This window comes from Ictidomys tridecemlineatus, chromosome 13, assembly GCF_052094955.1.
Source record: "Ictidomys tridecemlineatus isolate mIctTri1 chromosome 13, mIctTri1.hap1, whole genome shotgun sequence".
Lineage (NCBI taxonomy): Eukaryota > Metazoa > Chordata > Mammalia > Rodentia > Sciuridae > Ictidomys > Ictidomys tridecemlineatus.
The window spans coordinates 48,920,257-48,941,392 of NC_135489.1; the positions used below are offsets into that span (position 1 = coordinate 48,920,257).

General features: G+C 43.8%; 2 protein-coding genes across 7 annotated transcripts in view; one reads left to right on the top strand and one right to left on the bottom strand.

The window, feature by feature from the left end:
* The first annotated feature begins 4,767 nt into the window (after window positions 1-4,767).
* Tyms (thymidylate synthetase) lies at window positions 4,768-14,501 on the top strand. Its single transcript, XM_078030313.1, has 7 exons — window positions 4,768-5,118; window positions 7,164-7,237; window positions 8,438-8,612; window positions 11,204-11,305; window positions 12,037-12,212; window positions 12,591-12,662; window positions 13,947-14,501. The coding sequence occupies exons 1-7, from the start codon at window positions 4,914-4,916 to the stop codon at window positions 14,082-14,084; spliced, it is 942 nt and encodes a 313-aa protein (XP_077886439.1). The 5' UTR covers window positions 4,768-4,913; the 3' UTR covers window positions 14,085-14,501.
* The window catches only part of Enosf1 (enolase superfamily member 1), a 34,981-nt gene continuing 27,607 nt past the window's right edge, over window positions 13,763-21,136 (bottom strand). For all 6 annotated transcript variants that reach the window (XM_078030312.1, XM_078030308.1, XM_078030307.1 and 3 more), the window contains 5 exons: window positions 19,953-19,994; window positions 19,059-19,188; window positions 18,669-18,768; window positions 16,008-16,089; window positions 13,763-15,488 (listed from right to left, as the gene is read on the bottom strand). In XM_078030312.1, coding sequence (XP_077886438.1) covers window positions 15,387-15,488; window positions 16,008-16,089; window positions 18,669-18,768; window positions 19,059-19,188; window positions 19,953-19,994 — 456 coding nt within the window. In that variant the 3' untranslated portion in view covers window positions 13,763-15,386. The remainder of the gene's footprint in view (window positions 15,489-16,007; window positions 16,090-18,668; window positions 18,769-19,058; window positions 19,189-19,952; window positions 19,995-21,136) is intronic.

A 21,136-nucleotide genomic window follows, 5' to 3' on the forward strand; every position in this document is an offset into this window, starting at 1 on the left:
CCGTAAAAAGACATTAAACAAATGACAAAATCCTGGATTCCATGGTGAACAGTAAATCTAAAAAAAATTAATAGAGCCTATCCAACTACACATTTCATATATTTGTTAGAGATGTTGCCAAAAAAGAAATTGTAAAGGGAAACGGTTTTTTCTTGGGTGAGCTAGCCAAAGCTTGTAGGGTGGAAAGAGAAAGAAGAAGGGGAGGTGAGGCTCAGGACAGCCAAGTGATAGAGAGACTGCGGCCAGGCTGACCTGGCTTCCCATCCCGGCTGCTCTAGTGTGAGCCCTGGGACTTGGGGCACTACCCTTAACCTTGCTAGGCCTCACTGTTGTCATCTATAAAATGATAAAAATAAGTTTCCTGCTTTAAAGTGTCGTCATGAGAACTACATTAAATAATCCTTAATGTGGGATTCATGATAAGCATCAATAAGTGGTAGCCATAACCAAAAGTATTATCAGGTGCCTGATTTGATTGTTGAGACTCAAATATGTGAGTTTCTTGCTGTCCTATACCTAATTTTACCAACATTTTTAAGGGTTTGTTGTGTAAAAAAAAAAAAAAAAAAAAAAGGTGGGGAGGCTTATTCTAGATTAATAATCTTCAAGTATATTTGCTCTCTCCTATTCCCTTACAGGAAACTGAAAAGATACAGATCCTGTGATAGCAAATGCTAGGTATCAAATGTTCATTCTGGATTGAGTTATCATTGTGATTATCATTTGTACATAACTGATCAAAATAACATAAAAATACACTTTACATCGCTAGGATTATTAAACACATTAGTAAAAAGTAAAAAATTTTGCCAGGTACAGTCGTGCAGGCCTGTAATTTCAGCAGCTTGGGAGGCTGAAGCCGGAGGATTGCAAGTTCAAAGCCAGGCTCAGCAATTTAGCGAAGCCCTAAGCAACTTGGCAAGACCCTGTCTCAAAATGAGAAATTAAAAGGGCTGGGGATGGACTGAGATTGTGGCTCAGTGGCAGAGCGCTTGCCTAGCATGTGTGAGGCCCTGGGTTTGAGTCTCAGCACCATATATAAATAAATAAATAAGGGTCCATTTACAACTAAAATATATATATGTATATAAGTGACTGTATGACCAATGTGATTCTGCAACCTGTACACTCAGAATAATGAGAAATTATACCCCATTTGATTCAAATGTATGATATTTCAAGATCATTGTACTGTCATGTGTAAACAATTAAAACAAAATTTAAAAAAAGGGGGGGCTGGGGAGGTGGCTCAATGGTACAGTGCCCCTAGGTTCAATCCTGGGTATGTCCCCCCAAATTAAAATTTTAACAGAAAGTCTCTCTTTTTTTTTGGTATTGAGGAATGACTCCAGGCCTGCTTAATCACTGAGCCACATCCCCACCTCTTTTAAAAATTTTTTTCTTAATTTTGAGTCAAGGTCTCGCTAAGTTGCTTAGGGCCTGGCTAAATTGCTGAAACTGGCTTTGAACTCTGAATCCTCCTGCTTCAGCCTCCCAAATCACTGGGATTATGGGCGTGGGCCACTACACTCAGCTAACAGAAAATCTCTTAATGAGAAGGAAGAACTTTTTTTTAATCCTTTTTTTTTCATCCTCCAACAAGTTCCTGTATCCATTAATAATTATAATTTCTTCCTAAGATGACAGGATTCAATATGGAAAAAAAAAAGAGACAAGGCTCAGCATCAATATGAACTCTATTTTTGGTTTTAGATGCAAGCACTGCAGCTGCCAAGGTTCAGTTAATCTCCTCAGTGAGGTCTTGCCTGGTGAGCAGCTTACCCCACCTGATCACCCTCTGACCTTTTATCTGGACATCACCTTAACCCCTGTTACTAATTAAAGGGCTGGGGATGGAACTCTGGGCCTCATATATGCTAGGCAAGCACTCTACCTCTGAGCACTCCCAGTCCATCTCTGGGTCCTCTGAGATTGTTTGTCTCCCCTAGAATATCAGTTCTATGAAGAGGGACCTTGCCTGTCTTGCTCCTTATTGAAACGTGGAAGGTACTGTGATAGAAATGTTTGAATATATGAATGCTGTTAGTCTGAGGATCATTCTAGCCAACATTTATAGAGCAGCCAGTTCAAAAGGACCCTTTCCCCTATTATTATCAGACCTAGGCTCTCCAAGGAGGCCATGACAGAGAAATCTCCATGTGGGCAGGGGAGCCCACTCTTGTGTCTTGAGATTCACATTGTAATTCAGCTGCTATTTGGCTAGAACAATTAGACCAGGTTCATAATAACATAAGGAAAATAAACACATAGGTAACATGCAACTGGATACCCTCGGATCTTTTCAGCCTGGGTTGCTGCCAGTGGTTGGAAATATGCAAAGATTTTTTTTCAAAGAGTTTTAATATTTTTTTAGTTGTCAATGGACCTTTATTTTATTTATTGATATGTGGTGCTGAGAATTGAACCCAGTGCCTCACACATGCAAGGTAAGTGCTCTGCCACTGAGCCACAACCCCCCGCCCAAGGAGATTATATATATATATATATATTTTTTTTTTAATTGGGGGAAACATTTGCATTTGGCTGGTTTTCTGCAGGCATGATAGCACACTGCAATGTGCAGGACAGTTCTATCCAAGACACAAACACAGTCTTTTTGAGAAATTATGCGGCTCTAAGCTCACCCAGCACTTGCCTCTGCTCAGCAAATTGGCTCCATATACCCTGTCTAAACCCTTTTTTTTTTTTTTTTTTGGGTACCAGGGATTGAACCACTGAGCCACATCCCCAGCCTTTTAAAAAATATTTTATTAAAGATAGGATCTCGCTGAGTTGCTTAGGGCCTTGCTAAATTGCTGAGGCTGGGTTTAAACTCATGATCCTCCTGTCTCAGCCTCCCGAGTCACTGGGATTACAGGTGTGCCCCACTGCGCCCAGCTTCTGAACTACTTTTAAGCTTGGGTTTTCTTACCACCTATCTCTTTCTAAACAACCATCAGAAAGAATGTCCACCCTGCCTCAGTCTACCCCACCCAGACCCTACTCAACAGTACAACATGGCAGGACTTAATGCCAATATCCTCAAATATGGCCCCTTGGCATACTGTATATCTTAAGCTGCAGGAAATCTGAGAAAACTGCACAAGATCACTCACCGTCCTCCCACCTTTCTTCCCTGAGGCAATCTGTAAAGAATTCTCTGACCTAACTTCCTGAAAAATAGGTCATAAGGCCTTTATTTCAGAGGGGTCCTGCCTTGTAATCAGAAGCAAAAAGAATTTTGTCCTCTGGTTATGCTCTGTACAACTATACATTAAAATAAAATTTTCCTGGGTATTTGGGTCTTCATTTCTGAAGTCTCCTGTATCATACAAACTTGTAGTCAATAAATTTTTTTTTCTTATTAATCTGTCTTTGCTATAAGAGTGTCAGCCATGATGTTGAGATAAGTTAGGAAAAGATATTACTTTTTCTCTTCTATATATAGGTGGTCTACCTTCCCAAAGGAAATACAGATGGGTTTTAAAAATTAATATTACACTGGAGTGAAGGTGGGTTGAAGCAGTAGGGAGAAGGGAAGAATCTAGGTTGATGTAGGATAGGCCAATGTAGTATGATGATATATTAAGTAGATTTAAAGTATCTGCTATCCTATAACCAAATGCATATTAGTTATTGTGACCCCTGGGAGCATTCATTCATCGTATACTTTTGCAAAAAGCTACCAGAATCTTGCTGTTGATCCAGTTGCCTTTGGGCCCATACCTGTTGGACCTTCTCAGATTCCTACTGGAGGAGCTATTCATCTCACAGCAGCCAGGAAGGGGGGGGGGGAGGGAGAGAGAGAGAGAGAGAGAGAGAGAGAGAGAGAGAGAGAGAGAGAGAGATGGATGCAGCTGATGCCACACTATCCTCTTTTAAGAGAATTGCCCCAAATGACCTAACTTCTTTTCATTAGACCTCCACTTCCTAAAGCCTTCACAACCTCCCATTATGGGCTGGCAACCAAACTATTTAGCTATTTTCAAACATGAGCCTTTGGGGGCTACTTACCCAAAGCATGGTACTTGCAAAAACTATGAACATGAGATAACCAGAATAAAACTATGGACTCGGGCTGGGAGTGTAGTTCAGTGGTAACGCCCAGGTAATGTCACCTCCAAGGTTTAATATATTTCAGCAGAGCCCACATTCTATCTCTCCTGACAATAAAACACTTTATTGAGCACCCACTATGTATTCAATAAATGGATGCTGAAGACTGTATTACAACATATGTATTCGGACATTTTAAACTTATCAAACAGTTCCTACTCACTAGCATTTACATTATTAAACTTTCACTAAAATTGAAAAACGTGATGTTAACAACTTGAAAAGCCTCTGATCATCATTAATCAAGTTTTTTTTTTTTTTTAAAGCTGCATTATTCAACTTGCTCCAGCTGCTAACATTCAGTGAGGACTGGGAGAAAATAGAAACACGAATCACTTGTTAGCATGTCCCCTTAGTTGTGGGAAACATATCAACAATTTTTGTTGTGGTTGTTTTTCCTTTTCTTTCTTTTCCTTTAAGAGTGTATAACCAGCGGGAATTGTCCCAGAATCTCCCGGCTTCATAGAATGGCAGAGGACTGGAGAACTTTCCAAGAGGCTCTCGCCAATGCACCCAGATGCAGGATTTGGGAGTTCTCTCGGGTTTTAACCGTCGAGATGGGATAAATTCGAGCAGACTGGCGTACTGTTTATCTTAAACTGCAACGTTTCCCCTGGGCGGGGCCCCGCCGGAGCCCGAGGGCTGCTCGGCGGGGACCGGTTGGCTCGGGCGGACCCACCGCTTTCCAGCAGGAAGAGGCGGAGCGCGAGGGCTGCGTTGGGGGGAAAGTGCGCGCAGAAAGGGCTCTGTTTTGGCGCCCACGTTTCCCGCCGCAGTCCGCGTCTCCAGCCTTCACCATGCCTGCCGCCGGCTCCGAGTTGCAATGCACGCTGTCGCCGCCAGCCGCACAGGAGCTGGGCGCAGAGCAGCCGCCGCAGCACGGGGAGCTGCAGTACCTGGGGCAGATCAAGCACATCCTGCGCTGCGGCTTCAGGAAGGAGGACCGCACCGGCACCGGCACCCTGTCGGTTTTTGGCATGCAGGCACGCTACAGCCTGAGAGGTGACCGCGGCTGGGTCCCCTCTGGGAGGGAGGAAGGGCTCCCGCAGGCTCCGCGCTGCGGCTGCTGGGAGCGCTCCGGAGCCGCCGAGAGCGCAGGCTACAGGGAGGCAGGGGACGCCTCGGTGTCCCGGCTTTGCAGACCCTGAAACAGGCTCTGATTAGAGAAATGATGCACATAGGGTCACACAGATGGGACTGGCAGAGCTGAAAGGTGAACCAGATCCTAATGGCTCCGCGGCTAAGCCTACCTCGCCTCCTGCTGGCATGGTGCCGCAGTGCTCGCCCCGTGCTACGCAGTGAGAGATCTGCCTGGGCACGTCCTGGCTTTGCCCCTCCTCTTTTCTCCGCGGTTGGTTGTTCCGCTTTGCAAAAGTTGAAAAGAGGAGGGAAAATGATAGGGGCGGAGCGGCAAAGGCGGAAGAGAACCGAGGAGCTGGCGGGAACTTGTTCCTGACCGTTTCGCACCAACCCGCTTTCCTCTTAACCCTGCCAAGAAACGGAGAGCCCTCAAAGGTCTTACTCCACCCTCCCAGGATGGCTCCAGGGAAGAAGTGCCCCTTACGGGTTGTTTGCATCAGGCTTTCTGGAGACTAAGGACTGGCTGGGGGAGGGCACAGAACGTTAGGCAGCAGATGCGGCTCCTTAACGTCTGACAGCAGGTGATCCTGAATTGAGCATCCGTTGTGCGGGGCAGGGGACTCCTCCAAGGTGTTTAAGCCAGACGGTAACATTGACTTCCACAATAAAGAAAGAGCATCCTTGATCCAGGCGTGCGGAGTGGTTTTGAGAGGCGAGACTCTTCATTGTAGTTAGGAGGAAAAACCTCGCACCCTACATCCATTCAAACACTGCACACTACCAACTGCCAAGGCAGATGTGCCCAGGACGGCTTAGGGGTTTCCTCTGAGCAGAGCAATTCACCTTATGTTGCTCTGAGAACAGTAGACTCTGATGAACCACAGATGTGAACCTCTTCCCCCACACCCCAGGCCCCATTGAGGATTGAACCCAGGGACTCTCCACAACCACTGAGCTATATCTCCAAGTCCTTTTCATTTTTTTTATTTTAAGACAGGATCTTATTAGGTTGCCATAGCTGATGGTTTCCCACCAACCAGCTTTCCTTTTGCAAGAACTTTCAATCCTCCTCCCTCAGCTTTCCCAGTCTCAGGGATTTCAAGGCCAGCCCCACTACACCCAGCCATAGACTTGTTTTTAAATTCACTTCCTCTGCTTAGACCTTGGACAAGTGACTTTGCCTCTCTAGTCTTCAGTCCCAAATGTTAAAAGATTGAGGAAATAATGCTCAGTAGGGAATACTGATAAAAAAGCAGGTGCTTGAAAAGAAAATAATCCCTGTTTCATGAATATCAACTATGCAAACAGTAATGTGGCCTCGATTAGTGCTGCATTTGGGGATAAACGTTTACTCTTGCTTGTTGCCTCCCTCCCATTGGTGCCTGTAAAATGAAGATCATAAAGAATCCTCAAGGAGGTTTGATCTAAGGATCAACTAGGATCATGAATAAAAGTGAACAGTTGCTGGCTTTGGTACACTAAAATAATTGATGTTGATTTGCTTTACAAATATTGAAAAACTATTCTGAAGTTTTCACCAGTGTGACATCTGTTCCCCTGCACTGAGTTAAGTTTATTCTTGACAGTGGTGGAATTGCTTGTGTCCTGGGAAACATTTTGAGTGTTGCCTTCACACCTGTGTGACAGGATTCACAAGGACTGGGTAGTGGGTGATAGCTCTTTCCCTTTTCCACAGGGGCATCCTCCATTTCTTTGTGTGGAACTGCTGTGTCCAGTAGTCGCCAGGGCTCAGGAGGGGCTGTGCCAGTGTGACTTGTCACTGACTACAAGTCGCTGACTTGCCTTGCAGCCTAGAGCTCCTCCCTGATCCCAGGAGTTGCAGTTTTCTGGATGTTCCTAAGGTCACTCTAGGAATTTACGTCCCAGGACAGTTTTCCTCCACAGGAAAGGTTGGAAGATGTGTTCTCTGTTCCCATGTTCAAACTGTACGGCAAACTGTTTTTCAGATGAATTTCCTCTGCTGACAACCAAACGTGTGTTCTGGAAGGGTGTTTTGGAGGAGTTGCTGTGGTTTATCAAGGTAAAGAAGCTGCTTCTGTTGAAAGTTGATGGTCTGTTTTCAACCTAGAGAGGGTTTTTAAGAGTCCAATCATGTAACTCCTCAGCCCACAGCCCTTAGACATTATCCCTAGTAGTTCTCATTTTACTCAGTAAAAAGCAGAGTCCTTATCAGAGCGCCTTCCAGCTCTGGGAAATCTGCATCTCTGTACCATCCATCCTAACCCTCTTGCTTATCTTTGAGCACACTAGGACATTCCCACAGAGGCCTCTGGGACTTGCTTCCCTCTCTCTAGAACCTTCTCCTCCACCCCCATGGAGTGTGACTCCTTCACCTCCGTAAGTCTTTGCTCAGTCAGTCTCAGCCTCCCAGTCAAAGACTATAATTCTCCCCTGACTCCTGTATTTTTCTCCAGAGGGAACATCTGATGTGTAATGCCACAGTCTTTCCTCTCTTCCCTGCCCCCATTGTGGGTAAGGGGATAACAGACAAATAAATAAGCTCCACAAGAGCAAAGAATTAGTCTCTTTTTTGCTGTTGTTCCCCCAGGGCCTGGAGCATAGACTGCCATGTGCTAGTCACTCAACATGTTTTGAATGCTGAAGAGAGCAAAAGGTAGTAGGTAGTTTGGAAAAGAGCTCGAGAGCCATGAGATGGGTGGCAGTGACACCAGGCTCCTCCTCGTATAGTGTCCTGGTCCAGAACCCTCTGAAGAGATGGGCTTGGTTCTAGGACAAGCTGGACATTGGGATCCCATCTATAAAGCTCTTGATGTGGCTTATATGATCTTGGGCCGTCCAGGCAGACCTAGAAAGGGTTGACATTTGGCTTCAGTTCAGTCTTTCTCAGTTCTGTGTTCTTGGGGTGTGTTCTGTGTTGGCCTTTCAAATGATGGTGAACCTCTACCTCAAAATGCATCTTCAGAAATCTCAGGTCTTTTTTTTTTTTTTAAACAGTACCAGGAATTGAACTCAGGGGCACTCGACCAATGAACAACACCCCCAGCCCTATAGGAAAAGATTAGAGAGATGGATCCAAAGAGGTCAGACCACCCTCCAAAAGTTAGGACTGGGTCCAGTCTGCTTACAGATAGTTCAGGCTCCACGTGGACAGGGTCAAGTGCCCGCCCTCCAGCGTGTCAGCATGGGCTAGAGGCTGAGCAGTGGGTGACTTTGGGGCTCAGAATTCACTTGTGTGCCTGTTATACTCTCATCTCTTTAGGGATCCACAAATGCGAAAGAACTATCTTCCAAGGGAGTGAAAATCTGGGATGCCAATGGATCTCGAGGCTTTTTGGATGGCCTGGGATTCTCCACCAGACAAGAAGGGGACCTGGGCCCAGTCTATGGCTTCCAGTGGAGACATTTTGGGGCAGAATACAAAGATATGGATTCAGGTGAGGAGACAGAGCAATTCCTCAGATTTCCCAAATGTTCTTCCTAGCGTGAGGTTGCTCCATTGTTTTGGATAAAGTCTGGGGCCGGGGTGTAGCTCTGTGGTAGAGTGCTTGCCTAGCATGTGTGAGGTCCTGGGTTCTGTCCCAGGAGCTGATATAGAACTTTGACATTTTGAGAGACAGTGCCCCATGAAGGTCAGATCACACTCTTGGTGATTTGCATTTATGGGGTTCTTATGAATTCTTGGAATTTTCCTTATCTGTGCCATCCTGTGTCGTTTGTTGGCAGATAGCTGCAGGATTGTTGTCCACGTTGGGGAATAGGGTAGGAAGAAAGTTCATCTGTGGGAGGAGATGCCCAGCGTCCAAGTGGCAGCTTATGTTTCTTCAGCTAGAGACTAAACCTCTAGCGTGCAGTAGGTGGTGTTGGTGTGATCCAGCATAGCGTTGGGGTCCCCCTCCCCCACACTCTGCTGGAATAGAGGAAGGATGAAACATTTCACTCCAGGATTTCCTGTCCTGTTAGTGGCACCATTTGCTTGAGTCACAGAACCCAACCCCCCTCCCACTCCTGCCTTTGGCTCTTTCTTTCTAGCTCACCTGTTCTTAGGATAGGGGTTGCCAAAGCAAACACCACCTCAGGGTGTATTTGTGTGTGTGCGCACATGCAGGAGTAACCATTTCCTGGCTGGAGGGATTTGGGCCTGGTGTTAATTCCTCAGTGAAAGACTTAAGTCTGCATTTATGTGCAGTCATAAGGCCTTTTTTGATGTTGGCGGTTTCAAGAATTAAAAAAAAACGCTGGAGGACTAGGAATGGGTGAATTTGAAGAGGGAGAAGGTAGAATGGTGGCTTGGGTTGTGGGGAAAATGGGAAGTTAGTATTTGGGGACGCAATTTTAGTTTGGAAAGATGAAAATGTTCTAGAAGTGGATACTGTGTGGTTGTACAACAATAGGAATTACTTAATGCTGATGAATTGCATACTTAAAAATGGTTACCACAAGGGCTTGTCTAGCATGCGCAAGGCCAGACTTTCTGCAGGTGAATGGTCAGTGGCTGACCTAGTGGTTGCTGACCTAGGGCTCCTTCCTGAAGATGTCAGGCTTCTCCATTGGCTATGGGGTTTACATCCTGCCTGGTGTTATTTCTCGTTGCTTAAGGGGCCAAGTCATAAAAGTATTGACTTAGTTGGATGAGTACAGGCTGCTAGATGTCAGCAGAGGAGTTTGTCATCTTTGATTCTGAGTTTTCATTTTGAAATAATTAGATTCACAGGAAATTGGGGGAAAAAAAGGTAGAGAGAATTCCTCTGTACCCTGCACCCTGTCCCCGCCCATAGTGATAGCTCCTGTTAATACTCTTACTTAAATTAACATTGGTACAATCCAGAGTTGATCAGTTAGAGGCCTTTATCCCACAAGATGTGAGAACTATTGGTCTGGAACATTTCTCATCAGTTGGAATTTTAACCAGAGGACAGTCTGAAGCTTCATTTGTTTCCATTAACAAATCACTTCTCAGCTTCCAGTTCCATCTCAGAAGGAAAGCAGGGAATCAAACTCCAGAAAACAGGATTGGGAGAAAAGAAAGATGATGTAATCATTATAGAGTTTTCCTATATTTATAGGAAATACTTGTTTAGCTGCTCAATCTCGAGTACAGTTTGGGGTAGAAATGTGGGTAAGTTAGTGTCCAGGTCGTGGAGAGGAATCCACAGTCCCTTTTTAGTTGGAATGAGTAGTATGCAATGCTATATTCTACTTCAGACTCAATATGTTCTGTGGGACAAGGATAAAGTAGGTTGTGTCAGTTGAAGTGTGACAAGAAGGGTTGGTGGGTTAGAAGCTGAGTCCATGGGAAACATTGGAAAAATCTAAGATTACTGAGATAAGTGTATAAGTCTGTGGGGGTTTTGTTTTAACTATCAACAACACACCCGAAAATGGATAATATTATAAAGGTTTATTTAGCTCCTGGTTCTGGAGGCTCAAGGACGCACATCTGGTGATGGCCTTCTTACAGTTCGAGTTCTGAGGTAGCTGGGAATTGCATGGCAAGAGATGAGAAGAGCACATACGTGTCCCTTTTGGTTTCTCTGCCTCTTATAGAATAAGCCACCAAGATTTAGTCGTGGGGACTGTGCCCTGTGACATTTTAGTTTTCGGTGGACACATCTTTATTTTTTATGTGGTACTGAGGATCGAACCCAGCGCTCTGCGAATGCCAGGCGAGCTCGCCACCGCTTGAGCCACATCCCCAGCCTAACACATGAACCTTTGAGTGACACACTCAAACCATGTCCAAACCATAGCACTTAGCAGTGGAGGAAGGGAGGAGGAGGAGGAGGTGACACTGTGATAGGACAAATCTTTAAGGAATTCATGTATAGAAAACAGACTTTACTATGACTCCAGAGGACTAGAAGCTTAAGACCTCAAACTCAACCCAGAGAGAGATGAGAAATTTGCACAGAGTTCTGTCACCATGGGTCAAGAAGGGACATTGAATGAAGGGTGTAATAGATGATGGCAGGGCCATCCCATGAGAGGCTCTGATTAATTTGTGTATGTGTCTTTAACAATTCTATAGATTATTCTGGTCAAGGAGTAGACCAACTGCAAAAAGTGATTGACACCATCAAAACCAACCCTGATGACAGAAGGATCATCATGTGTGCCTGGAACCCAAAAGGTGAAACCATCCTGGTCATCCTCTTTTCTGTTAAGTGTATGGTCAGCACAAAACAAAGCCATGTGTCACTGCTGAGGCACCACGGGGAGGTGGGACCCTGGGAGCTCGCCCCAGCCATGGGGTTTGTTGTTAACCTCAGCAAATCACAATTCATTTTCATTCTCGGATCATCAGGTTGAAAGCAGAGCATCTTAATTTGTGCATTTATACTTGTACTTTTTTCAAAAAAGAGTTTTAAATTGCCTATGAAAATACACATAAAATCTTAACGTTTTATTTGGAGCAGATGACATTTCCGGTCACCACTACTCCACTCTTACTAATAATTTTACAACACAATTGTTAAAAATAAAGAATGGGATTTTGGATCTATAATGAAGACAGTAGGGTCTGCTGAAGGCACCAATATCCTGTGGTCCCTGCAAATGAAGTAACTCATTCCTCCTGTATTTGCAGTCTGGTGCCACAAAAATAGCATACATCCTTAATTTCAGCTCGAATAGGAGAACATTGCTTCAGCATAGACAAATCTGCACAAATCTTCAGCTTCAGGCCACTGCTGCAGGGGGTAGGACAATGGTCTGATTTTTGTATGATGAAAAGGTCTGGGTTGCAGACTTCCCTGGGGCCTGATGGCTTTTTTCATGATCTCCAATGGTTTACCTGTGCTTTTAGCTGTGCTCTTTAAAACCATCCACCCCTCCTTGTTCTCCTCTGTGCTGGTTCCTCAGATCTTCCTCTGATGGCACTGCCTCCATGCCATGCCCTCTGCCAGTTCTACGTGGTGAATGGGGAACTGTCCTGCCAGCTGTACCAGAGGTCAGGTGACATGGGCCTGGGCGTGCCCTTCAACATCGCCAGCTATTCCCTGCTTACCTACATGATTGCACACATCACGGGCCTGCAGGTGAGCTGCCCTAGGAAAGCGCTCTTATAGCCAGCCTATTGTACTGAGCTCTTTGATTCTTTAATTTGGAAAAACTAGCAGGAGAATTCAGTCTCTGATTAGTATTAAAATCTGATATACGTAAGACAGATATAAATGGGCTTGCCTCGTGAGCCTTCATTGGGCTTTCCTGCCTTTGTTGTCTATGTAAACTTAAGTTCACGCAGGTTGTCTATAATGTAACTTTCCTAAATTAACTTTTCTCAAAAGCTGTACTGGTTAAATTCTTTATTTTTCTCAAAAGCCTTGGGATAGCTGCATATTCTATAATGTGTTTTTAAGTGATGTGTTTAAAGGAATTGAAACGAAAACATTGATTGTTCTGTGGGATTTATTTAGCCAGGTGACTTTGTACATACTTTGGGAGATGCACATATTTACCTGAATCACATTGAGCCACTGAAAATTCAGGTAAGAATGATATCTAGTATACTTTTCAAAGTTTGGTACTCAAAGGTTGATTTGTGGAGCATTCCTATATGACAGGCCCTCTGTGTGATTCATGCTGAAGTAAAGAGGACATGCTCCATTGTTTAGGTGGGCAGGGATGATGTGATACTTGATGTGATAGGTGCTGTGAGGCACCTGTACCAGAAAGGAAGAGCCACACTCTGGGCAGGGAATTTTTAGTTGTCAATGGACCTTTATTTTATTTATTTATATGCAGTGCTGAGACTCGAACCCAGTGCTTCACACCTGCTAGGCAAGTGTTGTACACTGAGCCACAATCCCAGCCTCCCCAATTAATTTTTACTTGAAGGGGAATTGAAGTGCATGTTTTCTCTTTATTTTATGCTAAATATAATGCTTAGGTCTGAACTCTCAAAAACCTGGTCTGTTCAAATCCCTATTACTGACCAACAGATGACTTGAAATGGAATAAAAGTATGACTGTGCCTTCATGAGCCCCAAGAAAAAAATAATTTTGGAACCAAAAACTTTTACTCTTATCCTATTCTAGATTAGATTGTAAATTACTCCTTTTTCGGATCTTGGCCTAAATAGAGGGTGACCACAGGTTTATTCAGCTGCTTCTCTCTGCTGTCTGCACTTGTGTTGGACACAGATACAAAAGATCATGACCTCTACATCCTCTCTGCCACAAGTACTCATACTGGAGTCCGGGCTTGCCTTTTTCTGCAACTTGTCAAGAGATGCCATCTTTTGTTCCCCTTTCTGCCAGGGACATTTGGGTTAGGGACGTATACTGCATGTTACTATGAGGTATAGATGGAAAAGTAAAATAAAAGACTGTGTCATGGTGTTAATAATTACCATGAATTACCATAACTCACACCTGATGGGCTACCAGGCACCTGGGGCTTTGTATTGTTACAAGATACCCTTTACACTTGATCTGTGCAACAGAAACAATTGGGTATATGTATAACCAGGGTTAGGGCACCCACAGTACTAGACACTTGTAAAATAATACTTTGTTGTTTAAATACTGTGTTCTTTTTTTTTAAGTATTTATTTATTTTTTTTTAATTGTAGTTGGACACAATATCTTTATTTTATTTATTTATTTTATGTGGTGCTGAGGATCGAACCCAGGGCCTCCCACGTGCTAGACAAGCGCTCTACCGCTGAGCCACAATCCCAGCCCAAATACTGCGTTCTTGTTCCATGGGAAGCAGAATTAAAAGCAGGTTGCACAAATATGGCAAAATAATGATCTGATTTTGTTTTTAGCTTCAGCGAGAACCAAGACCTTTCCCAAAGCTCAAAATCCTTCGAAAGGTTGAGAAAATCGATGACTTCAAAGTTGAAGACTTTCAGATTGAGGGATACAATCCACATCCAACTATTAAGATGGAAATGGCTGTTTAGAGTGCTTTCAAAGGAGTTGGAAAGGTTTTGTCACTTGTAGGGTTAGGCTGAATGCCCAGGTGAAAATTGTTTTTTTCTAAAGAAAAAGAAACTAGGTCAAAAAAATCAGTTACTATTCATTAGCTTTCAAGTATGTTTCCATTGGCAGATATAACTGTGCTATTTGTTTTAGCAGTCACATTTTGTTGACTGAGGGAGCACAAAATGCTGAGCAAAGAAAGTGGGAGTTTATATACTTTTAGCAAAAATACATAGCATTTCAGTCTTTTGGCTTCATTAAGACTTGTGAATTTCATTGTTTGTACAAGCTATTTATTCCCTTCAATTTTGAAGTAACCCATCCATCATAATATATGTGCATTATGAATGCTTATTTGTTTTATATGTTTCTATAATAAAGAACTGTTTGCATTTGTCCATTTTTTTTTTTTCATTCTGTATTGCCATTTATCTGCTCAGTACCCACCTAAAAGAGATTCACCCAAACAAACCCACCTAAGCCAAGCAAGTGTGTGCTGGATTCTGGTTTAGAAGCTGCTTAGAGGGTGAGATTATATATTAGAAATTCTGACTAAACTATATTTTGCCCTTTTTTTTCATGATTTATCTCATCCTGGACGCATTTTACATTAAAAGATAATTACCACTTAGGGGGCTGGGGCTGTAACTCAGTGGCAGAGTGTTTAACATCACATAACAAATAAAGGCATGCTGTCCAAAATAAATAAATAAAAAGATAAACACCACTTAGGACAGAGGTTTTTTTTTTTTTAAGGATTACAAAAATAATTTATGAAATACCATTTTGCCCCCATTTATGTTAGTGTGGTATGGATTCTCTAATATGTTTACTGATCAGGAAAAGGCTAGATCACGTCAGGGCTAATAGTTTTTCCTTTGGTGCACTAACAGATCCCCTGGAGTCCTGGAGAACTATTTTTATTCTGCTAGTTTATGACAAGTATTAGAACAAATAAGGGATTGTTCCAACAAATTATGCAATGTGTTGCTTATTTTCAAAGTATGATTTAATGTCTGCAAACTGGTGCTTGATGGAAATTTTGGTAAGAATATCTTCCTGGGCTTTGGGTTAGGTAAATCTAAATCTACTTAAGGATTAAATAGAATATATATTGGCTTGTTAAAATAATCAAATTGAAATGATGACTGGGCTAATTCTTGAGTGGAACTTGTCTTAATTAGTAGGATAAGATTTTTTTTCTTCTCTATTGTTATAAAACTACCCAGGAAATTTTAAGTCTTTTCACTTAAGAAAAAATGGTGTTAGGGCTAAATGAACACTTAGTTTTCTTGAGCAGCGAGGAGCTTCTTCCAGACATCGCCATCTGGATATTGGTGTTTCCTTACAGAGTCCTCCTTCATTTCTGTTGAGTAGCCAGCGTCCTAGCAAAGACGACATAGTCACTTGTGTGGATAACCACCAGGAACAAAAATATGTATGTTACTTATTCCTACTGTTTCTAATAATGCCAGTAAGTCAGAAGCAATTCAATATTTTAAAAAGTTTTCAGACTGGGGGTTGGGGGGCATACTTTATTGGGTACTCAGTAGGATTAGTTACAGAAACTAATCAAATTTCCTTTGATAGCACAACCCCTATTGGTGAAAATAAGCCACAATCAACCTGACCAGGACAAATGGCCCAGGTAATACCGTTGTAGTCAGAAACTTTTAGGTCACTAACTTGTAGATGGGACCAATTTTTGGTTTTTTAAAGAATCCTTGTCAAGCTATTTAACCTCCATGCTGACCTTCTGGTCTTAGGAATTTGATTCTGACCTCTTAAAGAGCCATTTGTTTCTAGATATGAAAATAAACTCTGGGGAGTTAGAGCTTTGTGCCCTATGTTCGTGGGCACATTAGTGGCTAGCAGCATCTAAGGTGTCCCAAGTCCCAGCTTACCTTGGGAGGCATGTAGGAAGCCTGCTTGATTACCACAGGATACTTGAAATGTTCATGCAGATGGTCCACATATTCACACATCCTAGAAGAGGGAATCAAATTGGGACAATAATGCCAGGAATCAGATAATGTTTTTCTTAAGGCAGAGCGGGGACTGCCCTTAAGAAATGGATTCCATCATGGCTTAGCTGATTTCAAAGGCTTCTATGCAAAGCCCTTCTGTGCCCCAGATGCTTTTTATCTGTAAAACAGCAATGTGGGGGCTGAGGTGAATCACAAAGCCCCTGGTAACTAAAAGTTCTGTGATGCCCTAAAAGCATCAGTTTAGATTCCATGAAGTATCTGGAATCACCTGGGTGCCTATATCCCAAAGTTAGATGAATAGATTAAATCACCAAGTGAGTCTCTTTCCAGCTATGTGACTAGTTTAGAAGAGTATAGGTTTGGGTCAGTCTGTCAGCCACTTTCTAGTTTTGTGGTGGGAGGGTGGGATGTGTTTATGTTTGGGGTGGAGGGGGACAGGTAACCTAAGCTGCTTTAGTCTCCTGATCATTAATAGCTGTGGCAGGTAGGCAGTGCACAGCCTGGTGCTGGGACTGCATAAAGAAATTGGCAAATGAGTCTCATGGTTTTGGTGGACAAAGGCACTAAGCCACTGACTGCTGTGTCATGTGTTAAGAACAGGTTGTAGAGGAAGACAGCCACATGAGACAGCACAGTTGGGCCTTGAAGGATAAGCAGGGAATAGTTGTTCCCTGCAAAGAAGGACAAAGCATGTGGGGTTGGCGCGCACTGTCGGTATGGTGGTATACAGGCATTCCCTCCAGCACTGCCAGTATTGCACCAGGAACTTCCTGCACTGAGGCACTGGTGGCACTCATTCTTATCCCTCAAGACCCATGGGACTTCTCAAGGTTGGTCTGGACCACCCTTGTTCCCAAGGGCAGGAACTGAAATGAGAGCAGCAAAAGCAACATAACCTAGGAAGGTGGTTTTTCTGCATGCTAGAATCGGCCTTTTCATTGGAGTGGGGATGACCTGGTGTCAACCTCCATCTTCCAGATGAACAGATGGGTTTAGTATAAAATTGTTTAGGCATATTAATAGGAAGTACCTGTGACTCATTACTTTATTACTTATTACTTTGGGAAATGCACTGAGGGATACTGAGGTGTCCCAAGTCAGCTACCAAGAGTTTACCTGAATCACATTGAGCCACTGAAAATTCAGGTAAGAATGATATCTAGTATCCCTTTTTAAGCTTGGTACTGTCTTGATAAAGGTTGATGTGTGGAGCATTCCTATATGACAGACAGGCCCTCTGTGTGATGCCATGTTGGAGTAGAGAGGACATGCTCCAGTGTTTAGGGAAGGGTTCTGGGCAGGTGGGCGGGGATGAGTATATAAGTATATATATTCCCACTTTCTTTGCTCAGCATTTTGTGCTCCCTCAGTCAACAAAATGTGACCACTAAAACAAACAGCACAGTTATATCTGCCAATGGAAATATACTTAAAAGCTAATGAATAGTAACTGATTTTTTTGACCTAGTTCCTTTTTCTTAAGAAAAAAACAGTTTTCACCTGGGTATTCGGCCTAACTATATAAGTGACAAAACCTTTGGAACTTACTCTAAATATTGAAGAAAGAAACCATTACAATTATAAAGGACCCCTGCTATGTGCCCAGATAGATCCCTTTATTTGGCTGGGAGGGTTACTGAGGATTGGGTGCCACTGAGCCACATCCCCAGCCCTATTTTGTATTTTATTTAAATGAGTCGGGGTCTCACTGAGTTGCTTAGTGCCTCGCCATTGCTGAGGGTGGCTTTGAAACTCTGAACCTCCTGCCTCAGCCTCCTGAGCTGCAGGGATTACAGGCGTGCACTACTGTGCTGGTTCCATTTTGGTGTTTACCTTTCCAATGCCTGTTTTCATGCCCTCTCTGTGCAACATGTTAATTGAGCTTTCTTAAGACACCTTTAACTCTAGGAGACCAAAAAGCACAGTAAGCAAAGCTTTATGGATGCAGTGACTGGAAGGATCCCATCCCAGTTTCACCTGGGGGCTGAGGTTACAGTGGAGCACTTGTCTGGCATGTGCAAAGCTTGGGGTTTGACACTCAGCATGGCAAGATGATAAAGTTCCCCTGGGCATGCCGAGAAGATGAACTAACTACACAAAGCTGAAGCCAGGTGGTACAGGACTCCAGGGTCAGAAGAAGAGACTGGATGGAAGTGGAGAGTGCATATGTGCTGAGAGCTGGCTTCAGAAAAAGGAGCTGGTTTTGAGAGAGGAGTTCTGGATTCAAACTCCACCCCCAACACACTTACCAAAGTGAGTCAGCTACCAAGAGCTTACCTTTCAAGAAGGAACAATGACTCTGCTCCGGTGGGTCTCCATTGTTATTGCCCCATGTGGAAAGTCAAGCAAGACTAAAAGCCTTTGTGTTATAGTTTGTGTTCAGTTTATGAACACAAAAAGTAAATGCTACTATGTTTGTTCACTTTGGAAGCTGGCTTTCTTAAAGCCCTTTTAGGCCCTTGTAACACTGCACCAGGTTCTGAGTATTTCTGGTCTTGAGAGCAGAATCATAGAAGATGTGGCTTGAACCAAGGGGCACTACTCAGGGGCAAAGTGAGTTAATGGCACATTACTGACCTGTTTTTAAGGCTTGCAGAGACTGATATGTAGTCAAATATAATCAGGTGCTGCACCAGTTCACAGAGGCCAACTCCACCCGCATGGGGACAAACAGGAACTAGAAGAAATTTTTATTTAATGCCAAAGGTAGCACAGAGAAAGGAAGGAATGAAAGAGAACCCTGTGGTTTTTATTAATACCCAAAGGTGATTAAACCATTCATTAATACTGAATGAAATTCCAGGATGAAAATCATCAAAGATTCCTTGATTAGGGCTAAATGAAGAGTTAGAAAGAAACCAACAAGGCAAACTACAGGTTTTGTGAATTGCAAAGACCCCCAAGGGAACCATGGGGTCTGATGGCAGGAGAAACAGGTCTGGCCTGCAGCCTCTGCAAGGCCCTTACTTCCAAACTTCTTGGCCATCAGTAATACTGAGAGGTTTTCATTGACACTTCCCAGTCTGCAGCTATCAATCTGGAGAAACTGCAGGGCATTCGCTTGTAGGAGTTGCTTAAATATCACTCTATTGTGGCACTGGAAATAGAATTAAAAATAACACAAAGAGTCAGCCTTAGCCCTCAGGATCCCTAGGCCTGGCAACGTGGTGATTCCATGCCAGCTGTGACTCATCAGAGGTCTTCAGCAAGCTTGGGCTGTATTATTCTCACTTGGCATGTGGTGGCCCTGACAGTGCAGGCAGGGACTTTGGGCTCACTTTACAAATCTGCGAATGTGACAGTGTGAGTCAGGTACAGATCGCATCAGCCCGCCATTTATTAAGGAATAACTGCTGTGTCGATTAGCAAGTGGGAGTGAAGTGGAGCATCAGGATGAAGTACAGTAATAGCGATGAGCAGGTGGCACAATGACAAAATGGAACCATGGCAGAGCAGTATTGCTCCTTTGCTGGGAAAACTGAGAATCTGTTCCTCACACTGCTTGGCTCGTGGGCTGGCTGCAGCAGGTGTTGGCAGGCACTTGAGCTTAGTTTATAAGCACAGAAAGCAAATACCATCATGTTTCTTCAATTTGGAAGCTGGCTTTCTTGAAACCATTGTATGCCCTTGTGATCATAACTTTAAATTGCTGCCTTGTCCATTCTGATGTGAAAAAAAAATCAATGACCTGAGTCCCATGAATTATAGAAAAAGCTGCAACCTTTTGACTACATCTGACTGCAGACACTAAGGAACTGCTGATTTCTAAGATAACAAAAATTCCCAGCTCACAATGCAACAGGTATGGGAGCCTAATGTACAATGGGGTCCTCAGTCTATGGTCAAGGACATGTCACTCACCTGCTCTCCAGTGGCGACGCCAATTCCTAATGGAATCAGTGCCTACAAGAGAAGCCAGTCTTGTGTCATTTTCATAAGATTTGAAACAACTCCTTGTGTTTAAAATATTTATAGCTGAAGGAGGAGACATCCTTGGGGTTGGACCATGGGAAGTTTAAAGACTGGCAGGAAGATATCCAGGGGAATGTGTATGTGGAGGGACCAACGCATGTCCAGAGAGCAAAGGCAAGCGCTGCTCACAGTTGCTATCGGTTCCCTTCCTGGCCCTCCTGCTCCAAGGCCTGTGCTGTGGTGTGGAACTGGGAGAAGACCTGGTCACTCAGCAGTGGCTCTTCATGGACACACAGGGTCCAACCTCTGCTTCCTGCAGGTTACCTCTCCCTTTCTTCTTTTTTCTCAGTGGTTATTCTAGAACCCTCATGTGCCGCTGTCAATTCCAAAATCCTCTCCCTTCCAGGTATGTGGATGACTGAAATCCTACTTCACAGATAAGGCTGAGACCATTGCTCACCTGCAAACTCTTCACTTGGTGAGTTGCTGGAATCTTCCAAGACATGATGCTGCTACTCTATCCTCTTGCCTGGCCCTGGAAAGCTACCTCACTCACCAGCCACCGGGCCCTAAGCTGCTCCTCTGCAGCCTTCACTGAACTAAGATTCTACAGTTGCCCACCTCAGACATCTTTGGCTCCTGTCCGGTTCCATCTCTTGATCACTGAGACCCAGAGCCCACACTTTCTGAGCTCTTACTGCCTGTCAGGCACCATGTAAAATACTGACGTCAATCACTCCTAGTCACAACCCAGCGGGAGAGGAGCCATCTGTAGCCCCATTTTACAGGTGAAGAAAAAGAGGTGCAAGGTAAGAACTGTGCCCCCATCACAAAACTAGGATACAGCTGGTTTGAACTTTAGGCCAATTCCAGAGCCAGAGGAGGCTCTTTCTACTGCATTTGGCCTGAGATCTCACCCAACTTTACTTTATGTGTGAATCACTAGATTAAGCCAACTTCTCAGAAGAAATAACCCTTATTTTAGAAGGCAGTGTCCCTTACTCTAGCACTTGTCCTGCCTTAAGCAGGATGTGTGAACTTGGCCAAGTTATGCACAAGTCACCTGAAGCCTTGGCTTCCTAATTGCAGCAAGTCTCAGTTTCAACAGATGGGTTCTCAAGCGCCTTTTCACA

Bases quoted from the DNA above. Each gene is read 5' to 3' on its own strand.
- Tyms (XM_078030313.1), top strand. From the start codon at position 4,914: ATGCCTGCCGCCGGCTCCGAGTTGCAATGCACGCTGTCGCCGCCAGCC. The intron at 7,238-8,437 runs GTAAAGAAGCTG...TCATCTCTTTAG, and splicing joins AGTTGCTGTGGTTTATCAAG to GGATCCACAAATGCGAAAGA. The intron at 12,663-13,946 runs GTAAGAATGATA...TTTTGTTTTTAG, and splicing joins TTGAGCCACTGAAAATTCAG to CTTCAGCGAGAACCAAGACC.